The sequence below is a fragment of the Musa acuminata genome, chromosome BXJ2-8 (assembly GCF_036884655.1).
Source record: "Musa acuminata AAA Group cultivar baxijiao chromosome BXJ2-8, Cavendish_Baxijiao_AAA, whole genome shotgun sequence".
NCBI lineage: Eukaryota > Viridiplantae > Streptophyta > Magnoliopsida > Zingiberales > Musaceae > Musa > Musa acuminata.
Genome location: NC_088345.1, coordinates 38,722,664 through 38,748,284, shown reverse-complemented (window position 1 = coordinate 38,748,284; position 25,621 = coordinate 38,722,664). Strand labels below are relative to the sequence as shown.

The 25,621-nt window shown below is 39.0% G+C and overlaps 1 protein-coding gene across 1 annotated transcript; it reads left to right on the top strand.

The window, feature by feature from the left end:
• The first annotated feature begins 11,033 nt into the window (after positions 1-11,033).
• On the top strand, positions 11,034-12,757 carry LOC135619441 (7-deoxyloganetin glucosyltransferase-like). Its single transcript, XM_065121452.1, has 2 exons — positions 11,034-11,609; positions 11,684-12,757. Exons 1-2 carry the CDS (start codon positions 11,108-11,110, stop codon positions 12,607-12,609), a joined length of 1,428 nt encoding a protein of 475 aa, XP_064977524.1. The 5' UTR covers positions 11,034-11,107; the 3' UTR covers positions 12,610-12,757.
• The last annotated feature ends 12,864 nt before the right edge of the window (positions 12,758-25,621 follow it).

The following is a 25,621-nucleotide window of genomic DNA, read 5'->3' as shown; positions in this document are numbered from 1 at the left end:
ATGTGATAGTATCACCCAGTACTAGTGGTAATCTATTAGTACCCTAAAAACTCGGGATGAGACATTTTTTTGTTCCATTTTTGAAGCCATTTGGGGCCTATAAATACCTCACTCATCCCTGCTCTATTACAATAAGAACTGAGAATGAAAACTTGTGAAAACACTATAAAAATACTATTGTAATCTTGTGAGAGTTCCCCACCTCTTCTCCTAAGTTAGATTTTTGTTTGAGGGGTCAGTGAGTTGTAAAAGTTATCTCCTAAACCTATGAAAAGGAGAAAATGGTTGTAAGAGGGCAGTTGATCTTCGTCTATTCAAAAAAGATTGATAGTGGAAGCTGGTGGCTTCAACGGAGGAGGAATTGAGAGTGGACGTAGGTCATGATGACCAAACCATTACAAATCTGGTGTGCTCTCTTCTTTATTGTTTATCTTTATTGCTTGCTAATTTTGTTGCTCACTCTACCTTGCACTTACCTTAAGTCAATCGCACTCGATATTGGTTTTCATCGAATGAGATTTTGAATCGACAAAAGTTTTCCAAAAGCACTAATTCACCCCCCCTCTTAGTGCTGATTTCAATCCTAACAACCCTCTAGGCCCAATATCGAGTTGGCCATGAGTCATATTTGTTAAAACTCCTTCTGGCTCAGTGAATTATTATCTTTATAATAATTCATTCAACTAATTGACTACGGACGTACTATGTCACTACGCTGTAGTCCCCAGACAATACAGGGGAATCCAATTCTTTAGACATATCTATCCTCAGTTACTATATATCTATAGTCTCTCATCCATCTAATATTCCAGAGATCGTATTTCAAGCATAGTGTTGTCAGGCTCATACGGTTTCTACTCGATTCTCGCTCTAATCAGATTCTCCTGGAGAACTCTTTCTCTCTCAGTCCGAATGACCCTAGCTAGGGATTTGTCTAAGCAAGAATAGATAAGATATTTCTCTCATGACACCGAGAATGGATGATCCTCTATCAACACTCAATAGCCCTCATAAAGTTGGCTCCTACTTCTGATGACCGGCTATATTAGATCTGAAACTTCCAAGCTTATAAGTTCGGTATCAAAGAGTGGAGTACTCATACAAGACATCCTTCGTGTCTCAAGTCTAAGGACTAGATACACCACTGAGATAACGAAATCATTGTTTGACAAGAAGGCATCATCAACCATCCAACATTCTATGAGCGGATCAATCAGTGAACTCATTCTCTAATGAGCACTTGCACTATATCCCTAGTATCCCCACATGAGCAGCTATGAGACCAACCGCCTTCATTATATAGATAGGTATACAGCACATCAATGTGTCTAATTATCTCGATGACATTCTCGAGTAACTTATGACCGAGATTATTTAGGATTAGTGTTTAAAGGCGAATTGGTCTTATTATCACGATCTCATCATGATCCGATTCTCATCACGATCTTATATATATATATATATATATATATATATATATATATATATATATATATATATATATATATATATATATATATATATATATATATATATGTGTGTGTGTGTGTGTGTGTGTGTGTGTGTGTGTGTGTGTGTGTGTGTGTGTGTGTGTGTGTGATAAAATACCAAATAACATAATAAGCAAAAAGAGTGCATATAATATCATACGTGTCATCACTCACGTGAAGATCCACTTGCAACCAATTGGTACAATACCTTCGGGTGCATCAACTAGGTACCAAACCTTGTTGGAGTACATGGAATCTTAGAATTCATGGCTTATTGCCACTTCTCGAAGTCTATATCGTAATAGCCTCCTCGTAGGTCTAAGGATCAATATCATCTTGTTTGATATATCCTCTATCAAACCTATTTAAAGTTGGAACTTGTGTGTTAGGTACTTGGATAGACTCTAGCTGTAGAATGGTGCTTGAATTAAGTTATTTAACCTCGCTCAACTCTATCATGCTCCCACTGTCTCCACCAAGAATGTGTTCCCTCTCAAGGAATACTACTCTCTTGGCTACAAAGACTTTTTGTTCCTTAGGGTGATAGAAATAATACCCACAAGTTTCCTTGGGGTATCCCACGAACTTGTACCGTTCTGTCCTGGATTCCAACTTATTGAGGTTGTGTCTCTTGACATAGGTAGGGTAGCCCCAAATCTTAACAACATTAAGATCGGGCTTCTTCCCTTTCCATATCTCATATGGTGTAGATGCTATTAACTTAATTGGAACTTTGTTCAAAAGCTAAGATATAGTCTCTACGGTGTATCCTCAGAATGAGACGGGCAGGTCAACAAAACTCATCATAGACCGCACAATGTCCAATAGTTTGCAATTCCTCCTTTTAGATACACCATTGAACTAAGGTATATAAGGAGGTGTCCATTAGAACAGAATCTCATAGTCCTTGTGTTAGGACTAAGTCGACATTACGAGGGGGGGTGAATTAGTGCTATTGTAAAACTTTACGTTGATTCGAAAACTTCATTTGATAAAAGCCGATATTGAAAATTGACTTGACTTAGAGTGCACATTCATTAGCGTAGTGAAAAGTAGTAAGTAAAGCAGTTTGCAATGAAAGTAAAGAGCTTAAAATAAATACAAACTGAGTTTTATAGTGGTTCAGTCGTCGTGACCTATATCCACTCTCGATTCCTCTTCACTTAAGGCCACCGGCTTCCACTATTGATCTTTCTTTAATAGGCATACCATTTTACACTCTTTTTCTCCTGTTCACATACTTGGGAGAGAACCTTTGCACCTTTCTTTTTTTTATACCTCACTCCTCCCTTAGAAACCTTCTAACTCTAGGAGGAAGAGACTCACTATACTTAGAGAGATTATAACACTTTTTAACTTAGAATTATGTCCCTTTTCTACTCAATTCTTGTTGCTCCATGCAGAAATAGCTGGGGTATTTATAGATCTCAAATGGATTAAAAAATGGAGCCAAAAAATATCTCATCACAGGTTTTCGGGGTGCTGGCGATACCATCACCTGTGCTGGGCGGTACTATCGTTCGCAGCACTGACATTAGATGGTACCACTACCTAGTCTGACGGTACTATTACCTAACATACTAACACTGGGTGGTACCACTGCCCAGTCTGATAGTACCACCGCCAGACAAAGTCTTGAAGATTGTGTATGGGCGGTACCACCACCCAATCTGACGGTACCATCACCTGACACAGTCTTGAAAACTATGTCTGGGCGGTACCTCCGTCAGACCCTACTATCGGACATTGAATGGGCCATAAAGGCCAAATTCAGCCTTTATTCAGGCCTAATTTACCCATAATTAAGTTGACATTGTTTCATCTCAATAATGACTCAATTAGACCTAAACTAACTCGATCTAGACACATAATTATAAGTATGAATCTTATGTTATCCGGCATGTCATTGGTTCATCCTGCACTTCGTCCGATCCTTCGATGCATTGTCCTCTCATTGGGCATATTGTCCAATCGACATGTTAACTTCCACAACTTCCGATCTTCTTGGCGCAATGTCTAATCTTTCAGCTCGATGCTCGAATTCACGGCATGAAGCCTTCTTCTGACACATCGACCGATTCTCTAGCTTAACGTCCAATCTTTTGACATGTTCACTCCAGCTTTGCTTTAATCGATTTGTCTTTTTTGATCAAAGTTAATCCCGTGTCACTCAAAACGCAGATTAGATTAAAACACATCAATTGATTTAAACATCAAAATTCGAGATTCAACAATCTCCCCCTTTTTTATGATGACAACTAATTGATAACAGAGTTTAAACTAAACTCCTCCTTTCAATATATCATATTGAAATAAACCTTGAATTAAAATTAAATTCAAGTCAAAGCAATTTTAATCATGATTCACATTATATGCAATACAATATATATATATATATCATAATAAAATCATGAGTATTGCATACATAATCATAATTTTGAAACTTCGAAGTGCATCATATCATTCAAATTGAATTCAAGTCAAAATAATTTTAATCATGATTCATATCATATGTAATACATCATATACATCATCATAATAAAATTATGAGTATTATATACATAATCATAATATCGAAACTTCAAAGTGCACCATATCATGCATGATTCAAATCATCATCATACCTTCTCCCCCTTTGTCATCAACAAAAAGGAGAAGTGCAACTAGCAATTTTTAAAATATGCAATTTCTACTTCACTATAGAATATGCAAGCTTAGCAAGTTTAGAAATTCTTTGCTTCTACTTGAAATGTGTAAGCTAGTAATTCTTGCTTCTCTTTTGAGATGAGCAAGCTAGCAAGTTTTTCTCCCCCTTTGTCGTTGTCAAAAAGAAGGGAATAATATAATGTTATAATTCTTTTCCCTTTACATCAATTTTCAAATCATGACAAAGATAAATAATAAAGATAAAATTTACATTAATATTTCAATAATTAAAAATAAAAGATCAAGTCATGAATACCAAAAGACCATGTATCATTTTTAACAAATCTCTTCTTTTATAAATAGAAGGAATGATAGGGAATGATCTTAATTCAAAAAGAAAACTCAAGTAAAAAAAAATCAAGAAATCAAGATCATGATCCGAAAAATATATAAGAAGAGTTTATTCATTTGGGAGATTTAACAATTTACTTAAATTTAACATTCAAGTTAGCAATTTTGATTCTCTTAATATGCTAGCAATTTTCTTTCTCCCCTTTATCATTGTAAGAAAGAAGAAGTAGGGAATAATACAATGGTGTAATTTTTTTCTTTTTGCATCAATGCTATGAGCATCACATAACGTATATAACCATAAATATAAAGAATTTATACATAACAAAACTCAAGTCATAAATTATCAAGATGTCAAGTGGCATATCATGGTTTATTATGATAAGTCTTCTCTTTAGTGAATAGCAAAAAGAGTCATAGGAGAACAAAATATGAAAAATCTTGATTCATTATAAATCTCAATTTATAAATATCGAGTGAAAGAATCAAGATTCATTTAGATAAATCACTTCTTTAGTGAAAAGGAACATAGGAGAATAAAAGATCTTGTTCATATATAAAAAAATCTCAAGTTGTGAAGATCATGATTCATATAAAAAATATCACAAGTTATAATTCTTAGAATTCACAAGAAAAATCATGATTCATAAAAAAAAATCCTCTTAAATAATACGAGAATACATAATAAAAGATCTTGATTCATAAAATATTTCAAGTTGTAATTCTGAGGAATAAAAATCGGTAAAAACTCATTCAAATTTAAATAATCAAAATCACTTTCAAGAGATTCAAAATGAAAAATCGATAAGATAGATATAGAGAAATTTTCAAAATACATTCCCTTTTTACTTGTTTCAATTTATATAATTTATTTTATACAAATATGCCTTTTTTTTTATGTCATAATCAACACATGCATCATCATTTAAAATCAAAAAAGCTAATTTTATCATAGAAATCATCAAGATCAATAAACCATAAATCACCAAAAAATCATCATTGCTTCAAATCATCATGCATAATTAAATATAAAATTGTCAACCATGAAACCAAAACTTTTTAACATTTTCATTATAGTATTACATCATTATGCATTATTAAATCATCAAGTATGATTTCATTAAACATAAAGCATTTTTAATCAAAATTATTTTATTTGTTGTAGTAATGTATTTTTCTTTTTAAGTAAATCTAAATTTTCATGCTTAGTGCTAGGAGTTAACATGAAATTGTCATGATCAAATTTCTAATATTTTTTTTTAAATCACTAGAAAGAAAATCATGATATTTATTATTATTATTTTTTTTTTTACTAACTAATTAAAAAATAACTCATGAAAAGCATCAAGTAATTTCATAGTAAAGTAAAGAAGATTCGTTTAAGTTGTTTACCTTATTGTCGAGAGTCATCAAAGTGAAGTTCGCCACTTCATCTTCACTGGTGCTCCTCATCTTCGGATGCATTCGTTTCGTCCTAAGTCACCTTAAGTGCTTTCTTATTTTTTGGTAGCTTTTTCTTGTTAAGTTCATTTTTATTCTTCGTTTCAAGTTTTATAAATTTAATAAATTTACTTGTGCGAAGTTCTATGTCATCATCACTTGAGCTTTTGCTCGAGTAGTTTTCTTTTGTTCTAAGTGTCAAATCCTTCATGTTCTTTGGAAGGTTGTTCTCAAGTTCATCATGTGCCTTGCACGTCATATCATATGTCATCAATGAACCAATAAATTCTTCCAGTGAAAATTTATTTAAATTTTTTGCCTTTTATATGATAGTTACTTTTGAATCTCAGTTTTTAGGAAGAGAACGTAAAACTTTATTCACAAGTTCATGATTCAAAATTTTTTTACTAAGTGCTTTTAAACTATTGATGACATCCGTAAAACGGGTGTACATATCAACGATAGTTTTGCTTGGTTTCATTCAAAATAATTTAAAATCATGTATCAATAGATTAATTTTTAAATCTTTAACTCTACTAGTGCCTTCATATGTGATTTCAAGAGTGTGTCAAATGTCATGTGTAGTTTCATAAGTTAAAATATGATTAAACTTATTTTTATCCAAAGCACAAAACAAAGCATTCATAGGTTTTGTATTTAAAGAAAATGATTTTTTCTCAAAGTCATTCCATTCATTCATAGGTTTAGAGGGGGTTTGAAAACCAAGTTCAATGATATTCTATAAATCAAAGTTCAAAGAATCCACGTCAAAGGGAACTCTAACTATAGATATGGTTAAAGACAATTTGCTAAATGAAAATGCCAGAAGGAAAAAACATGGTGAATCTTCTTCTAGTGCATTTGTTACTGAAAAATAAGAAAGACGTGGAAGAAGTCATAGTAGAAACCCACATGAATATAGAGGAAGATCCAAGTCTAGAAGAGATATTAAATGTTTTCACTGTAACAGGCTAGGTCACATGAAGAAAGAGCGTAGGGTTTTGAAGTGAGAATAGAATGAACTGAAGAAAAATGAGAAAGAGACCAATACAGTTGCTACTGAAGGTAATATCACTATTGTCTATGATGAAGGTTGAGTTAGTCTTGTAGCTCAGGACAGTAATTAGGTAATTGACTCTAGTGCTTCATTTCATGTCACTTCTCATAGTGATTTTTTTAGATCTTACACTACTAGTGATTTTGGTAATCTCATAATGGGAAACAACGGTATATCTAAGATTGTGAGTATTAGAGATATTTGTTTGGAGACCAATATTGGGAGCAAATCGATACTCAAAGATATAAGGCATGTTCCAGATATTCGTCTTAACTTGATATTTATAGGTAGACTTGATGATGAGGGCTTTGCACACAAATTTGGTAAAAGCAAATGGAAACTCACTAAAGGTTCTCTGATTGTGACAAGAGGAAAGAAACTTAACTCTTTTTATGTCATGGAAGCTTAAGCTACACAAAGGAGAGATTAATGCAATTCAAAAAGGTGAAAGTATAGATCTTTGGCATAAGAGGCTTAGACATATCAGCGATAAGGGACTTCAAACTCTTGCTAGAAAGCAGTTTTTACCAGAGTTGCAAGGTACATCTCTTAAATCTTGTGATCATTGCTTAGTTGGAAAAACACATAGAGTTGTATTCCATACATATCTATCATCTAGAAGATAAGATGTTATTGATTTAGTTCATACTGATGTTTATACTATGCAAACTAGAACTCTTGGAGGTGCTCTTTATTTTGTTACTTTTATTGATGACCATTCTAGAAAAGTGTGGGCTTTTGCTTTAAAAATCTAATGACCAGGTACTCGATGTTTTCAATGAGTTTCATGTCAGTGTTGAAAGAAAAACCGGCAGAAAACTAAAGTATATTCGATCAGATAATGGTGGCGAGTACAGGGGTCCTTTTGAGAATTATTGCAGGTTCCATGGTATTAGGCTTGAGAAAACAGTTCCTAAAACTCCTCAACAGAACAGTGTAGTAGAAAGGATAAACAGAACTATTGAAGAAAGGATTAGGTGTATGCTTTCTCACGCCAAGCTACCAAAGTCATTTTGGGGGAGGCTATGAGAACTACGGTTGATCTGATAAATCTTTCTCCATCAGTTCCTCTGAAAGGTGATGTTCCAAAGAGAGTATGGAGAGGAAAAGATATATTTTATAATCACTTAAGAGTCTTTAGGTGTAAAGCATTTGTTCATATTCCCAAAGATGAGATGTCCAAGCTTGATAGTAAAGCAAAAGCATATATCTTCTTAGGATATGGTCATGAAGAGTTTGGATACATATTATGAGATCCAGTGAACAAGAAGATTATTAGAAGCAGAGATGTTGTGTTTCTTGAAGACCAATTATTTGATGATGGTGATAATATTAAGAAGCAAGAAACCTCTATTTATATTCCTTGGAGTTTGGGTCTAGTTCCTTCACTTGTAGTTCATGATGATCATAGGGGAGATGAACAAGAAGATTATGATGAGAATACCAGTGATGATACACCTATAGTTGATGATGCTGAACCAACTGAACAAGCACCTCCACCACCAGTTGAGATTTCATTGAGAAGATCCACTAGAGAGCGACAACCATCAACCAGATATCCTCCACATGAATATGTTATGCTTACTAGCGGGGGAGAGCCAGAAACTTATCAAGAAGTTATTCTACATAAGAATAAGAATGAGTGGGTTAAAGTCATGCAAGAAGAGATGAGATCCTTGCTTGAGAACCACACATATGATTTGGTAAAGTTGCCTAAAGAGAAGAAATCTCTCAAGAATAAATGGGTTTACAAATTGAAGTCTGAAAATAATAGCTCACAACAAAGATACAAGGCACGACTAGTTGTGAAAGGATTCAGTCAGAAGAAAGGTATTGACTTTGAAGAAATATTTTCTCTAGTTATGAAAATGTCCTCTATCCGAGTTGTTCTTGGTTTAGTTGCCCGCTTGAATTTAGAAGTTGAGCAACTTGATGTAAAAATAGCATTTCTTCATGGTGACTTAGAAAAAGAAATTTACATGGAGCAATCAGAAGGTTTCAAAGTCAAGGGAAAAGAAAATATGGTGTGTAAGCTTAGGAAAAGCTTATATGGACTAAACCTAGACAGTGGTATAAGAAGTTTAATTCCTTTATGATGAGCCAAGGGTATGATAGAACCACATCTGATCATTATGTATTTATGAAGAATTTTTCAGATGATGATTTTATTATTTTACTGCTATATGTTGATGATATGCTGATTATTGGCCATGATGTTGGAAAAATTGGAAAGCTTAAAAGAGAGCTAAGTCTTTTGCCATGAAAGACTTGGGATCGGTGAAACAAATACTTGACATGAAGATTCTTCATGATAAGAAGAAAAGGAAGATTTGGCTATCTCAGGAGACTTACATTGAAAAGGTTCTTGAAAGATTCAACATGAGTAAAGCCAAAGCAGTTTATTCCCCACTTGTAGGTCATTTCAAGCTTAGTTTGAAACAATGTCCTATAAACGAGAAAAAAAAAAGAAAAATATCCAGAGTGCCTTACTCATCTACAGTAGGTAGTTTGATGTATGTTATAGTTTATACTAGGCTAGATATAGCTCATGCAGTTGGAGTTGTCAGCCGATTTCTCTCAAATCCTAGAAAGGAACATTGGGTTGCAGTGAAATGGATATTAAGATATCTAATAGGTACTTCCAGGTTGTGTTTATGTTTTGGCAGTGATGAACCTGTGTTAGAAGGTTACATAGATGCAAACATGACCGGTAATACTGATTCCAGGAAGTCCACTTTGGGATTCTTGATGACATTTATAGGAGCAGTCTCTTGACAGTCTAAGTAACAGAAGTGTATTGCTCTATCAATCACAAAAGCAAAATACATAGCAATTACTAAATCCTACAAGGAAGCTTTATGGATGAAAAAGTTTCTATAGGATTGGGCTTGAAATATGAAGGATATACTGTTTAATGTGATAGTTAGAGCGTCATTCACCTCTCCAAGAATTCAACATATCATTCTAGATCCAAGCATATTAATGTGAGATATCATTGGATTCGTGATGTGCTTGAGATGAAAGAATTACAATTGGAAAAAATATATACTAATGAGAATGGATCAGATATATTGATAAAGTCTTTGCCTAAGGAGAAGCTTGAAGCATGTAGGCGAAGAGCAAGCTTAGTATAGCTCACCATATGAGCTGGAGGGGGAGAATTGTTGGGTCCAACCTATATGTGGGCTTGGATAATTGGGCCTATTAAACCCAAATCAATAATTAAGAGAGAAAGGGCAAAAGGTGAGGGCAGCAAATTAGAGAGTGCAGCGTGCGTGTGTGCAGGTGAGCGTGCAACGAGCGGCGACGCAGAGAGAGAAGGAGAGAGAAAGATTAGGTTTCTGAGTTTTTGCTTGACAATCGGTGGTCAAACATTGTCAGTTTTGGCCCAAATTTTATGTGGAGAATCCTTGCAACAAACTCTACAATCCTAACGGTGTTGATCTACAGTTTACCCTCTCTAAGATACTTTCCTGCTATACCTACTTTGTGAGACCTAGAATTCTTTTATGAGGAGATCCATCCTATGATAATATGTTAGAGCCAAGATCTATGTTCTTGATGTTATTATAATTATTCTAGAGAAGATTTACGGTAAACCTGTTATTATTATTATTAATAGTAGAAGTTTGAGGTGGACTATGGTCCCGTGGTTTTTTTCATATTGAGTTTTTCACTTTAAAAGATTTGATCTAACTGTGTGATTGATTTTTTGTTCTATTATTTATTTCTATTTGGATATCAAGTTGGTATTTTGACAAAGAATCATTTTGATACAAGGAAAAAAAAAAATATTCCATTTCAACTGATTTTTACCCGATAAATATAAACATAGAGGAAAAAAAAAAAAAAAAAAAGGCCATGACAAGTGTAGACACAAATATATTATTATCTTTGGTATTCATTAATGTTGTCTTTCCCTGAGATAATTATCACGCGGTTGAGAGTTTCAAAGTAATGCAGCATCAGAAAAAAAGGGACGGCCACCGAGCCACATCCACTCTGCCGCCCAAGGACAAGATTTCTTTTCTTCCGCTGCTAATATAAGCCTTGCTTCTGGTAGCAACATCCTCACAGAAACCAAAGCAGTGAGAGAGAGAGAAAGAGAGAGAGAGAGAGAGAGATGCGTTGCATGACGACGAGAAAGCCTCATGTAGTGTGCATCCCTTACCCGGCGCAAGGCCACGTAACACCTATGATGATGCTCGCCAAGCTCCTCCACTCCCATGGCTTCCACATAACCTTCGTCAACACCCAGTACAACCACAGACGCCTCCTCCGTTCCAAAGCTCTCTCCTCCGACGACGTCCTCCCCGACTTCCGCTTCGAGTCCATCCCCGACGGCCTCCCTCCCTCCGACAAGGACGCGACGCAGGACATCCCCTCGCTGTGTGAATCCATCCAGAACAACGCTCTCCCCCCCTTCCTCGACCTCCTCAGGCAGCTCAACAAAGGTTCTCCGCCGGTGTCGTGCGTCGTGTCCGACGGAATCATGAGCTTCACCCTCGACGCCGCCAAGGAGCTCAGCATCCCCGAGGTGATGTTTTGGACCCCCAGCGCCTGTGGCTTCATGGGCTATCTCCATTACAAACATCTCCTCGAAAGAGGTCTCACGCCTCTCAAAGGTGCCTAAAACGACCTCCCTTCTTCCACTCCAAAGCAGTCCACATCGCTTACTTCATGTGTACTGCATCCACAGATGAGAGTGACATCACGAATGGATACCTCGACATGGCAGTGGAGTGGATTCCAGGATTGAAGAACATGAGACTGAAGGATCTGCCCACCTTCATTCGCACGACGGACCCCGACGACATCATGCTCAACTACCTCAACCGTGAGGCCCAAAGAGCCTCCATGGCCAAGGCGGTCATCATGAACACCTTCGACGAACTGGAGCAGCCGGTCCTGGAAGCCATGGCGGCGATGCTCCCGCCGATCTACACCATCGGTCCTCTCACTTTGCTTTCTCGCCGAGCTCCCGACAACCCGCTGACCTCGGTCCGCTCGAATCTGTGGAAGGAAGAAAGCGGGTGCTTGGAGTGGCTCCACGGCAGGGCACCGGCGTCGGTCGTGTACGTCAACTTCGGCAGCATTACGGTGATGACAAACACGCAGCTGATAGAGTTCGCATGGGGTCTGGCGAACTGCAAGTACGAGTTCTTGTGGGTGATACGGCCGGATCTGGTGAAGGGGGACGCGGCCGTGCTGCCGGAGGAGTTCCTGGAGGAGACGAAGGGGAGGGGGCTGTTGGCGAGCTGGTGCCCACAGGAGGCGGTGCTGTCGCACGCCTCCGTCGGCGGCTTCCTCACCCACAGCGGGTGGAACTCGACGATCGAGAGCATAAGCAACGGGGTGGCGATGCTGTCGTGGCCATTCTTCGCGGAGCAGCAGACCAACTGCCGGTACGCGTGCACCGAGTGGGGTGTGGGAATGGAGATCGACAACGACGTGAAGAGGGAAGAGGTGGAAGCGTCGATAAGGGAGTTGATGGGAGGGGAGAAGGGGAAGGAGATGAGGAAGAAGGCAGCGGAGTGGAAGGAGAGAGCCGTGAGGGCAACACAACCAGGTGGGTCCTCGTTCTTGAACTTGGACAGGTTGGTCAACGAGGTGCTGCTGCTTTGAATGCACGTTATTTACTGCTTTGTTGGATGGGTGTATCAGATCATTCGATCTATCCTTAGGTTTCAGATATGTTATCAAATCTAATGTTCCTCTTCGATACCTTTGTATTCTTCCGGATAAATAATGGACTTTCGGATATCAAATCTAATGTTCCTCTTCGACACCGTTAGCTTTAAGATAAATAATGGACTTTGATTATGACACACAAAAAAGCTTATACTGTTGTCGTTACGGGGAAGTATGATGTCAGTACTCGCAAAGTAGTGAAGTTGGTAGCACAAATGAGGGACTTGGTAGCACCACAAATATCCGTTGGAGCTTTCTGTTCCACCAAGAAGGATTATAATATGGGGAACGTAACCCATACGCAGATTCTGCCCTGGAAAGTCTGATGCTTGATGTTACGTCATCACATAAAATGAAGGTACTAACCACCGACTTAGCTGAGGTAACCAATGACGCACACCGTGACGATGGTGGAATTGAAGAACACAGACGAGGGAGATACTAAACTGCTAACAATTATTGTTCTCTTTGTTTATTCCAACAAGGTGGAAGATAATATACACCACATTTGTACTCTTTATATATATTCCAGGCACGTGGTCATGACGAATTCTTAATAGTGACCCGATTGGTTCCCAGGTCACGTTATGTCGACTACGACATATACCAGCGTGGGGCTCTCATACTTTTCGTTTATCAAAATTTATAACATTCATCAATCTTCTCAGAAAAAGAGAGACGTACAATCTTTGATAGCTCATTCGTTTTATTGGTTCTAAATCGAATAGAAATTAGATTTAGACAATTTGATTACGTCTTCTGATTTTTTACAATCGAAATGGGTGGTTTCTTAAATTGAACTGACGAGTTCGATTTGAATAAATGATTCAAAATTTAAAGAAATATTTTTATTTTCAAATTATAAATTTTTATCTTAAATTATTTTAATTAAAAATAAAAATCAATGGTTAAAATAAATATCAGAACCATCCATTCTCAAAATGATTTCTATTCAGAAATGATTATGTTCGTTTTCAATCTCAAAATTTAAGAATTGAAACCATCGTGATTAAATGTAGTACGACAAAGAAATCGATCTTACGAAGAAAAATGTATGGTTAAGAGTCTGACATGAATAGGTGTAGTGAACTAGAAGGGCGATAGCTTTGTCTATTTATAAGAAAGAATCATGGACCGATCTTCTATGAACAAGACGTGGTGAATAGTATATATATATATATATATATATATATATATATTCTCATAAAAAGTTTATTTTTGAAAAGTTTTAGTTAGTACCTCCTTTTCAAAAATTCTAATAGAATATTATTTTTAATAGTACTTCCATCGGCAATCATCTTTACTCCCACACATGCTCATCGCCCTCACATTTCTTCCATTGGCAAAGGCACATGGGCCTCCTCTCCACCCATCGTTGACATTGGCATAGGGGTCATCGTCAAAAAAAAAAAAAAAAAAAAAAAGGGTACAACAAAAATAGAGAAAGAGGTTATCTATGAGTTCAAAGCATAAGAGCTATGGCAAAGGCACATGGGCCTCCCTTCCCCAATCATTGACATTAGCATACGTGTCATTAGCAAGAAAGAAGGAATAACTCATAAATGAGCATTGCGACAATAACGTAGATAATCAATCATAGAGGCTAAAAGGATAGTGAAGTGATGACAATCATGAGCAAGGTAGGACGAGGTTGCGAGCAAAGGCACGCAAATCACCTTTGACAACGATTGAGGAATGGAGGCCCATGTGTGGAGGCAACCAACAAGGGGGGTTGTGACAACAATGTAGATGACGGTGGTAGCAAAGGGTGGAGCAAGGGAAGCAAGCAAAGAATGAGGAGACCTATGTATATTAACAACCAAGGGCAAAGCAAAGGTAAGGGCAAAGGCATAGATGATCGGTGCAACAAAGACAAGAGTAAAATCATCTATTTACAAGAAAAAGGATGCTCTCAGAAATTTTTTTGAAATGAGAGCACTCTAAAAGAATTTCTAAAAACCAAAATTAGTTTATGAGAATTTACCCAATGAATAATATTTTTAAATTTAAATTTAATACATTAAAATTTTACCTATATGTGACTGCAATCATTCTCCATTAACAATGAATTTGTCTATTACTTTGAATCTCTAATTTACATTAGTAAACTTTAGAAACACATTACTATGCTCAAAAAATAAAAATATTTATATTCCTACCTAATTTCTTAACTCAAACAATCTAATATTTTCGGTATTTAAAATGGTTTAACTTGATTATTTAGGATGAAAGTTAATGTAGGTAGAGTAACAACTGATTTTTTTTTCTGATAATAAAGGATTAAAAAGATATAAAGAAAATAATAATAAGGACAAGATAATAGGATAAAAATAACCACCAACTACGCTCTTATTCAAATCAAAAGAGCAAACTTTCTAAATGAAGATATCGAAAACAATAATGACCTCGGCATTGTTACTCTACCTAATTGCATTCATTTATAGACCCAAAATGGATTCAAATTTAGAGTCAAAAGAGGTCTCATCATGAGTTTTCAAGGTACTGATGGTAGCACCATCAGTACTGGGCGATACCACCTCTTGACAAACTGACAACTGACGGTACCTCCGCTTGTCAATCTGACACTGGGCGGTACCACTGCTCAGTCTGACACTGACACTAGATAGTACCACCGCCTAGATAACTTAGGAGGTCGAGTCCCAGGCGATGCCATCGCCTAGGCTTGCTAAGAGTTGTTGCATGAGCCTCACTTAGCCCAAAACAGTCCCAACTCAGGCCCAATGGGCCCATAATTGAGTTGGCATTGTTTCATCCCAATACTGACTTAATTAGACCTAAACTAACTTGATCTAGATATAATTGATTACAAACACAAATCATATGTTGTCCGGCATGCCATTGGTTCATCTAGCACTCCGTCGATCGTTCGATGCATTGTCCTTATTGAATCTCGGATTTTGATAATGAAATCAATTAGTAAATTATTTTATCAAATCTATACATTGAGAAAAGTATGCAAGATTAACTATGATAATGATCAAAGTATAAAATAAAATAAAGTGTCAGAGTCAAGATCGATATTTCGTTGGGAGTTCGAGAGTTCGTCAGGAATCCGGAGGTTTGTTGGAAATGCTATCGGAATTGATCAAGAAGAAGCTCATCAAAACTCACCAAGAAGATCATTATGAGGTTCAAGAGCTTGCCGGGAGTCCGTTGGAAGATTGCTGAGAGATCGTCAGAAGTCCACAAGAAAATCTCTAGAAGCTCGTCGGAAGAAACTTAGACTCACCGGGCTTATTTTGTTTAATGTATGCCTTAAAAATCGTAGTTAGCATATAATTAGAGTTAGGTTTGTTGAATCTCGGATTTTGATGATGAAGTCAATTGTCATTTGTTATCTAATCTATGTGTTGAGATAAGTGTGCAGGATTAACTACGATGAGAGTAAGACAAGCAGCAGGAGTTGCGCCGGAGTCAAGATCATGATCACGTTGGGAGTTCGAGAATTCGACGGAAGTTCGGACGGTCGTCGGAGGTTCAGAGAGAACAGATCCGAGAAGTCCAGAAGCTTGCCAAGCGAAGCTCGTCGGAACTCGCCAAGTGGATCGTCGCAAAGTCCAGGAGTATGCCGGATGTCCGCAGAAGGATCACCGAGGGTTATCGGTTGATCGACGGAAGTTGGCCGGAAACTCGCCGGAAGAAGCGATTGACGCATCGGAGCAAGCTGCAGAAGTTGTCTTAGAGATAATCGTAGTTAGCACGATGATTAAGCATGAAAATGGGAGGTGATCCCATTAGCTTAATCTTGGGGCAATTGGGCCCCTGAAAAGATTCAAAGTGGGTCGAATGGAGTGAACCATTCGGACCCTGATTGCACCAGGAGGTGCAACCGCCCCAGCCAGGAGGTGCAACCGCCTGGGCTGTGGGGTTGAGAGGTGCAACCGCCCCAGCCAGGAGGTGCAACCGCCTGGGCTGTGGGGCTGGGAGGTGCAACCGCCCCAGCCAGGAGGTGCAACCGCCAGGGCTGCACGGCTGGGAGGTGCAACCGCCCCAGCCAAGAGGTTGCACCGCCAGAGCTCAAGTTCCGAGCTCTGCCAGGCGATGCAACCACCAAGCTCAGTCTTCGAGCTTTGGCAGAGAAGTGCATCAGCCTGAGCTCAGTCTCGAGCTCTGCCAGGTGATGCATTCACCAAGCTCAGTCTTCGAGCTCTGGCAGAGAGGTGGATCAGCCTGAGCTCAGCTTGGAGCTCTGCCAGGTGATGCAACCACCGAGCTCTGTTTCGAGCTCTGCCAGGTGATGCAATCACCAAGCTCAGTCTTCGAGCTCTACCAGGTGATGCAACCATCGAGCTCAGTCTTCGAGCTCTGGCAGAGAGGAGCAATCGGCAGAGCTCAGTCTTCGAGCTCTGCCAGGCGGTGCCACCTCTCCAGTCGAGAGGTGCAACCGCCTGATCCCAGAAATTCTGGGATTTGATCGATTTGATCGTTTTGAGCTCGAATTTTGAATTGGGTTGGGGCCTATAAATACCCCACCCATTCAGCACTGAAAAGAAACAGACCCATACCGAAATTGTTATCTTTTCTGTGATTCTAAAGAGCTCAAAAGTGTTGTAAAGCCTTTAAGTCTCCTCCTTCTGTTCTTCAAGTTTTCAATTGTAAAGTGAGGAGAGAAAGGTCTGTAAAGGTTGTCTCCTAAGCCTGCCAAAAGGAGAGAAACTGTAAGAGGGAAGTTTGGCCTTCGCCCATTGAAGGAAGGCACCTAGTTGACGTCGGCAACCTCATCGGTGGAGGAAGCCAAAAGTGGAGTAGGTCAAGGCTGACCGAACCACTCTAAATCTCTGGTTTGCGTTTACTTTCGAGCACTTTATCATTACTGCAAACCTCCCTCATCACTACTGCTCTCTGCGCTTTCACGAACAAGTTCTAAGTGCTGTTCTTCCAAATCTGCATTCAGACGTAAACTCGTATTTTCATACATTACAGTTTACGTTTACGTTTGATTCTGCAGAACTGTTTTCTGTGCTTCTACGAACGAGCCTCCTTGCAGTTTACGCTTACATTTTAATCCTATTGATAACTGCAATCTGTCCTCTATGATTTTACGAACGAGTTTCAACATTTAGACGTAAAACTGCATTCAGACGTAAATCGGCTTTCTTCGCTCAATCATCAGATTTCAGTTCACGTTTACGTCTTGGTTTGAACTGCATACTGCCTTCTGCGAGTATACAAACGAGTTTTAAAGTTTAGACGTAAATCTGCGTCTAACTGCGTTTAGACGTAAATCTGCGTTTAGACGTAAAACTACGTTTAGACGTAAAACTGCGTTTAGACGTAAAACTGCGTTTAGACGTAAATCTGCGTTTAGACGTAAAACTACGTTTAGACGTAAAACTGCATTAAGACGTAAATCTGCGTTTAGACGTAAATCTGCATTTAGACGTAAATCTGAGTTTAGACGCAAAACTGCGCTTAGACGCAAAACTGCGCTTAGACGCAAACTGCGCTTAGACGCAATCTGCGCTTAGTCGCAAACTGCACTTAGATACAAACTGAGAATTTGCTTTTGCATCATAATAGTTTTTGAACGAACGCAGCTTTTGGTTTTTAATTTATTATAAGATTTCCGCTGCACTAATTCACCCCCCCCCCTCTTAGTGCTCTCGATCCTAACAATTGGTATCAGAGCAAGGTTAACTCTCTAAAGGATTAAAACCCAAGAGAGATGGCATACGCCGGAAACCAAGAGGGGCATTCAATTACACGTCCACCCATGTTCAGTGGAACGGACTACACTTACTGGAAGACCCGAATGAGGATCTTTCTTATTTCTATGGATTTAGAACTGTGGAACCTTGTTGAAAATGGATTTTCAAAATCTTCTCTTCCAATGATCGATTGGAACGATTTGGAGAAGAAGGCTTTCGCTCTTAATGCAAAGGCTATGAATGCCTTATTTTGCGCTCTTGATAAAAACGAGTTTAATCGTGTTTCAACTTGCGAAACTGCTTTTGATATTTGGCACACACTTGAAGTGACCCACGAGGGCACAAGTAGAGTGAAAGAGTCAAAAATCAATCTGTTGCTGCATTCTTTTGAACTTTTCCGAATGAAACCGAGTGAAACCATTGGCGACATGTTTACCCGTTTCACGGATGTCGTCAACGGTCTAAAAGGACTCGGAAAGAGCTTTTCGGATTTTGAGCTTGTTAATAAGATACTAAGATCCCTTCCTAAGAGTTGGGATCCTAAAGTCACCGCCATTCAAGAGGCAAAAGATCTGCAAAATTTCCCTCTTGAAGAACTAATCGGGTCATTAATGACCTACGAAATGACCTGCAAAGCTCATGAAGAGCAAGAAGACATCCTTCCAAAGAACAGGAAGGATATGACACTTAAAACTTCTGAATGCCACTTGAGAGAAAACTCAAGTGATGAGGATTGTGACGATGACTTGGCACTTTTGACAAGAAAGTTTAAAAAATTCTTCAAAAGAAACAAGTTTAAAAACGATGTGAAAAATAAACTTGAACCTAAGAAGGACCAAGTGATCTGCTATGAATGTAAAAAGCCGGGACATTACAAAAGTGATTGTCCCCAAGTCAAGAAAAGAACAACAAAGAAGAAGGCGCTCCAAGCAACATGGGATGATTCGAGCGCATCCGAGGAAGAAGAATCCAACACCGAGCAAGTTGCTCATTACGCCTTTATGGCCATCGAAGAGGAGGTAACGGATTTATTAGATGCTGATTTATCTTTCGATGAATTATTAAATGCCTTCCATGATTTATTTGATGAGTGCAAAGTTATAAATAGAAAATACAAGTTGCTAAAAAGGGTACATGATAATCTTACTTGTGAGTTTGATAAGTTAAAAGTCGAACATCATGATAGTTTAAACTCATGTATCAAATGTCATGATTTAGAAACTATACAAAAAGAAAACTTGCTGCTTAAGGACACCTTGAAGAAATTCGAGGTTGGTAGCAAGTCATTAAACATGATCCTTACAAACAAGGGTCATGCTCCCAAAAGAAGTGGGATTGGATTTGTGAGGAGTCCTCACCGAAATCCAACTACCTTTGTAAAAGGTCCCATCTTACACGTTCAACACCAAACCAAGTGCAACTTTTGTTGCAAATCTGGACACAAGACACATTGTTGTCCATTCAAGAAAATAAGTCCAAACAAATTAATTTGGGTTCCTAAAGGAACCATGATAAACTCTATGCAACATGATAGAAAATGTAGATCTATTTATGAGGCACCCAAAAGCAAATGGATTCCTAAAGATCATCCGTTCCTATAAAAACATTGAAAGTCTAGGCCGGAGCAAGAAATAATGTTCTGCTCCTTGACTCTCAATGATCATAAAATCAAAAAGGAACTCGCAACGCTTAAGTAACAAGTGGAAGCTATGAAATCACAAATACGATACAATTAGAAACATATGATATCCAAATTCACATACCCTTGATCTTCAAAACCTGTTCATCTACGAATTAATTCTTGTAGAAACTAAACATGTCATAAAAGGGACACCAAACAAACATTCGTATGCACGTTAAAAGATCTATCTTACAAAGAGCTTCTTTCTTAAATAAAAACTCATACGAAATCATTCTCCCAAATCAAATCATCCTAAGTACTCACCTGCTGCAGGCGGTGGCACCTCTCCAGCTGGCGGTTGCACCTCCAGCCATCACGGGTGGCCAGAGGTTGCACCGCTCCAGCCAGAGGTGCAACCGCCAGCAGCTCTGCCCCCTTAAAATCACGCTAGGGCCGGCTAAGGAACCGACCCCAACTCACCCCCATTTCCTCCTCTACTCTTCCAAGACTCCTCCATTCCCACTTCACTCCTCTAAGCCTTCCAAATACCTCCCATTTCGGAGCAAAACATCAAGAATCCTTCCTTCTCTTGAAGATTTCACAAAGTAGTAATGGGATCTAGAAGATCCTCAAGGGACAAGGGAAAGAGGAGAGTAGTAGAAGAGTTTGATCTCACTCTTTTTGATTCCAAAAACCATGCTGAAAAATTTCTCTCCTTCGAACTAAGAAGCATTAATAAGGGAAAATATGTAGATCTGAATGAACTAAGAGATGTAGAGACTATCCATTGGTTTGCAAACCTTAATCTACTTCCCATTTTGCAGATCAACGAACCCATTTATCCTAGACTAGTTAGATTGTTTTATAACAACATGCAAAAAGATGATGAAGAAAGGATATCAACCTATCTCTTAGGACAACACATTTCAATCACTGATAGATTCATTTGTGATATGATAGGTATTCCCATGAAAAGCATAGGACTTTACTTCAAAGGATCATGGGATGAAAAAACTATTGAAACATCCTACGTTGAAGCCTTAGGAACAATCCTTGCCAATCCTAACGTAGAATCTATTCCTAAAAGTTGTGAACATCTAATGCCCTTTAACACTAAGATACTTCATCATATCATGACTAGTATAATTCTTCCTAAGCAATACCATCATGATGAAGTGAGTCAATTGGAATTAGGAATTATGTACCTAATTATGAAAGAACGTGACATTTGTCTTGGCTATCTGATCCAACAAAACATGTTGGAATTATCTACGAAAGATATGATGCTCCCATATGGTGGAATTATTACTAGAATAATGAAAGCTTACGACATTCAAATACCACTAGAAGAAGAAGTAATGAAATCAGATAGATACAGCATAATAAACAAAAATCTACTTCACCGACTGAGATGTCACTATAGAAACGGTAACTGGGTTAGAATGCCTAGAAGAACTGATCCCCCTCAGCTTGAACCTGAACCAGAGCCGGAAACCCCAGTCTTTAGGAGTACCCACTCTCCTCCGATCTGTCCCTTTGAGGAAACACATCCGGTTGAGCGAACTCACACATCATCCATCGAAGATATCGGGATTCGGATGGACCGATTTGAGCAACGACAAGAACGGCTTGAACTTCGACAAGATCAAATCCTAACCGAGCTACAACAAATCCATCGACAATTTGACTCTTTATTTAGGCACTTTAATCTTCCACCTCATGAATAAGCTTGTATAAACATCTGATGTTTTTGATATGACATGTTGTAAACTCCTTATGTTATTCATGAAGGACTTTGTCTTTATGATTACCTGATATGCTGTACATATGTTACCCTGATATGGTTATCTTTATCTATGTAAGCATATTTGCAAACATCTCTTGTTGTCTATCTCGTCTTTTTTTCTGAAACTAAAAAGGTTTAAAAGCCTATGCCTTGAAAATATGAAGCAACATACCAATGTAAGTTGATAAGTCAGCAGTACGACATTGATATGGTTGCTATTGCTAATATGATTGCTATCATGCCATGTATCAAACAAAAATTTGCATCATACGAGCTGATATCTTACCATGTGATGCAATGCTACACTTGCTGAAATAAAAATCCTGCTATGCAATATGATATAATGCTGCACTTGAAATAATTGTGTTACTACATCAAAATTATTTTTCGGATGCTATTACTATTACATGCCTTGACAACGCTTGATCAAAAAACATGTTGCAAATTATGTGACAAATATTTTTAACCAAATGCATGTAAGAAGTTCATTTTTCGGGTTGTATGCTAAAAATGGGATGTTCCCGTACACTCTTATGAAAACTCCTTGGAAAATGACTTTTCCTCCGTCAAGCAAAAACAATAAAGTGATATATGTGTCATGACTTCCTTTATATGCTTGATAATGCTATCATGCTTTTTGTTGATGACAAAGGGGGAGAAAAATATGAATTGATAAACACTATGTCATAGCTGAACTGCCATAATCATATCTATGTCATAGTTACAAATACTTGAGTGATGCCATAAACAATGCTATGCCATCCTTGCATCACCAAGAGATATGTGAACATGTACTATAGTTTGCATCATATCTTGATTTGATATTGTGAAGAAAATGCAAACTTGCTAGACAATCTCAAATGTGAGCATCATGTAAAAAGTCCTTCGTTGTTTTATGATTACATGATGAATGGTTACAAACACAATCATACAAACTTGATGATGTATGTCATGCTCTGACATAATTCGTGAAGAGATACATCATGATAGGCATCATGATGGGAGCATTGATAAGTTTAACTGATCTAACTTATCAATACGTCACTTGAATTCTTAGGTCTTGAATTCAAGGTTGACTTATCTCAACTATGGCATATAGATAGGGGGAGTTAAGGATAACTCCTTTATCAATTGATTGTCATCATCAAAAAGGGGGAGATTGTTGAATCTCGGATTTTGATGATGAAGTCAATTGTCATTTGTTATCTAATCTATGTGTTGAGATAAGTGTGCAGGATTAACTACGATGAGAGTAAGACAAGCAGCAGGAGTTGCGCCGGAGTCAAGATCATGATCACGTTGGGAGTTCGAGAGTTCGACGGAAGTTCGGACGGTCGTCGGAGGTTCAGAGAGAACAGATCCGAGAAGTCCAGAAGCTTGCCAAGCGAAGCTCGTCGGAACTCGCCAAGTGGATCGTCGCAAAGTCCAGGAGTATGCCGGATGTCCGCAGAAGGATCACCGAGGGTTATCGGTTGATCGACGGAAGTTGGCCGGAAACTCGCCGGAAGAAGCGATTGACGCATCGGAGCAAGCTGCAGAAGTTGTCTTAGAGATAATCGTAGTTAGCACGATGATTAAGCATGAAAATGGGAGGTGATCCCATTAGCTTAATCTTGGGGCAATTGGGCCCCTGAAAAGATTCAAAGTGGGTCGAATGGAGTGAACCATTCGGACCCTGATTGCACCAGGAGGTGCAACCGCCCCAGCCAGGAGGTGCAACCGCCTGGGCTGTGGGGTTGAGAGGTGCAACCGCCCCAGCCAGGAGGTGCAACCGCCTGGGCTGTGGGGCTGGGAGGTGCAACCGCCCCAGCCAGGAGGTGCAACCGCCAGGGCTGCACGGCTGGGAGGTGCAACCGCCCCAGCCAAGAGGTTGCACCGCCAGAGCTCAAGTTCCGAGCTCTGCCAGGCGATGCAACCACCAAGCTCAGTCTTCGAGCTTTGGCAGAGAAGTGCATCAGCCTGAGCTCAGTCTCGAGCTCTGCCAGGTGATGCATTCACCAAGCTCAGTCTTCGAGCTCTGGCAGAGAGGTGGATCAGCCTGAGCTCAGCTTGGAGCTCTGCCAGGTGATGCAACCACCGAGCTCTGTTTCGAGCTCTGCCAGGTGATGCAATCACCAAGCTCAGTCTTCGAGCTCTGCCAGGTGATGCAACCATCGAGCTCAGTCTTCGAGCTCTGGCAGAGAGGAGCAATCGGCAGAGCTCAGTCTTCGAGCTCTGCCAGGCGGTGCCACCTCTCCAGTCGAGAGGTGCAACCGCCTGATCCCAGAAATTCTAGGATTTGATCGATTTGATCGTTTTGAGCTCGAATTTTGAATTGGGTTGGGGCCTATAAATACCCCACCCATTCAGCACTGAAAAGAAACAGACCCATACCGAAATTGTTATCTTTTCTGTGATTCTAAAGAGCTCAAAAGTGTTGTAAAGCCTTTAAGTCTCCTCCTTCTGTTCTTCAAGTTTTCAATTGTAAAGTGAGGAGAGAAAGGTCTGTAAAGGTTGTCTCCTAAGCCTGCCAAAAGGAGAGAAACTGTAAGAGGGAAGTTTGGCCTTCGCCCATTGAAGGAAGGCACCTAGTTGACGTCGGCAACCTCATCGGTGGACGAAGCCAAAAGTGGAGTAGGTCAAGGCTGACCGAACCACTCTAAATCTCTGGTTTGCGTTTACTTTCGAGCACTTTATCATTACTGCAAACCTCCCTCATCACTACTGCTCTCTGCGCTTTCACGAACAAGTTCTAAGTGCTGTTCTTCCAAATCTGCATTCAGACGTAAACTCGTATTTTCATACATTACAGTTTACGTTTACGTTTGATTCTGCAGAACTGTTTTCTGTGCTTCTACGAACGAGCCTCCTTGCAGTTTACGCTTACATTTTAATCCTATTGATAACTGCAATCTGTCCTCTATGATTTTACGAACGAGTTTCAACATTTAGACGTAAAACTGCATTCAGACGTAAATCGGCTTTCTTCGCTCAATCATCAGATTTCAGTTCACGTTTACGTCTTGGTTTGAACTGCATACTGCCTTCTGCGAGTATACAAACGAGTTTTAAAGTTTAGACGTAAATCTGCGTCTAACTGCGTTTAGACGTAAATCTGCGTTTAGACGTAAAACTACGTTTAGACGTAAAACTGCGTTTAGACGTAAAACTGCGTTTAGACGTAAAACTGCGTTTAGACGTAAATCTGCGTTTAGACGTAAAACTACGTTTAGACGTAAAACTGCATTAAGACGTAAATCTGCGTTTAGACGTAAATCTGCATTTAGACGTAAATCTGAGTTTAGACGCAAAACTGCGCTTAGACGCAAAACTGCGCTTAGACGCAAACTGCGCTTAGACGCAATCTGCGCTTAGTCGCAAACTGCACTTAGATACAAACTGAGAATTTGCTTTTGCATCATAATAGTTTTTGAACGAACGCAGCTTTTGGTTTTTAATTTATTATAAGATTTCCGCTGCACTAATTCACCCCCCCCCCTCTTAGTGCTCTCGATCCTAACAAGGTTTGGGAGGTAATCTCATTAGCCTTGTTAAGGGCCAATTAGGCCTATAATTGGATTGTTTTGAGCCAGATTTAAGGCCTAACCAGGTTGTTGGACCCTATCTAGCAGTGGAACCGCCTAGGGAACAATCTCCCAAGTGGTTTGGGTGGTGATACTACTGACAGTTATTACTACCAAGTGGTGGTACCACCCTATCAGGTGGTGGTACAGCCAAAGCTGAGTATTTGAGACTTTATCAAGTGGCGATAGTACTAAACTAGACGGTGGTACCACCAAGTATCAAAGTGTCAGGCGATGGTATCTCTAGTACCCCGGAAACCCAAGATAAGATACTTTTTAGCTCCAATTTTGAAGCCACTAGGGCCTA

Bases quoted from the DNA above. Each gene is read 5' to 3' on its own strand.
- LOC135619441 (XM_065121452.1), top strand. From the start codon at position 11,108: ATGCGTTGCATGACGACGAGAAAGCCTCATGTAGTGTGCATCCCTTAC. The intron at 11,610-11,683 runs GTGCCTAAAACG...CTGCATCCACAG, and splicing joins AGGTCTCACGCCTCTCAAAG to ATGAGAGTGACATCACGAAT.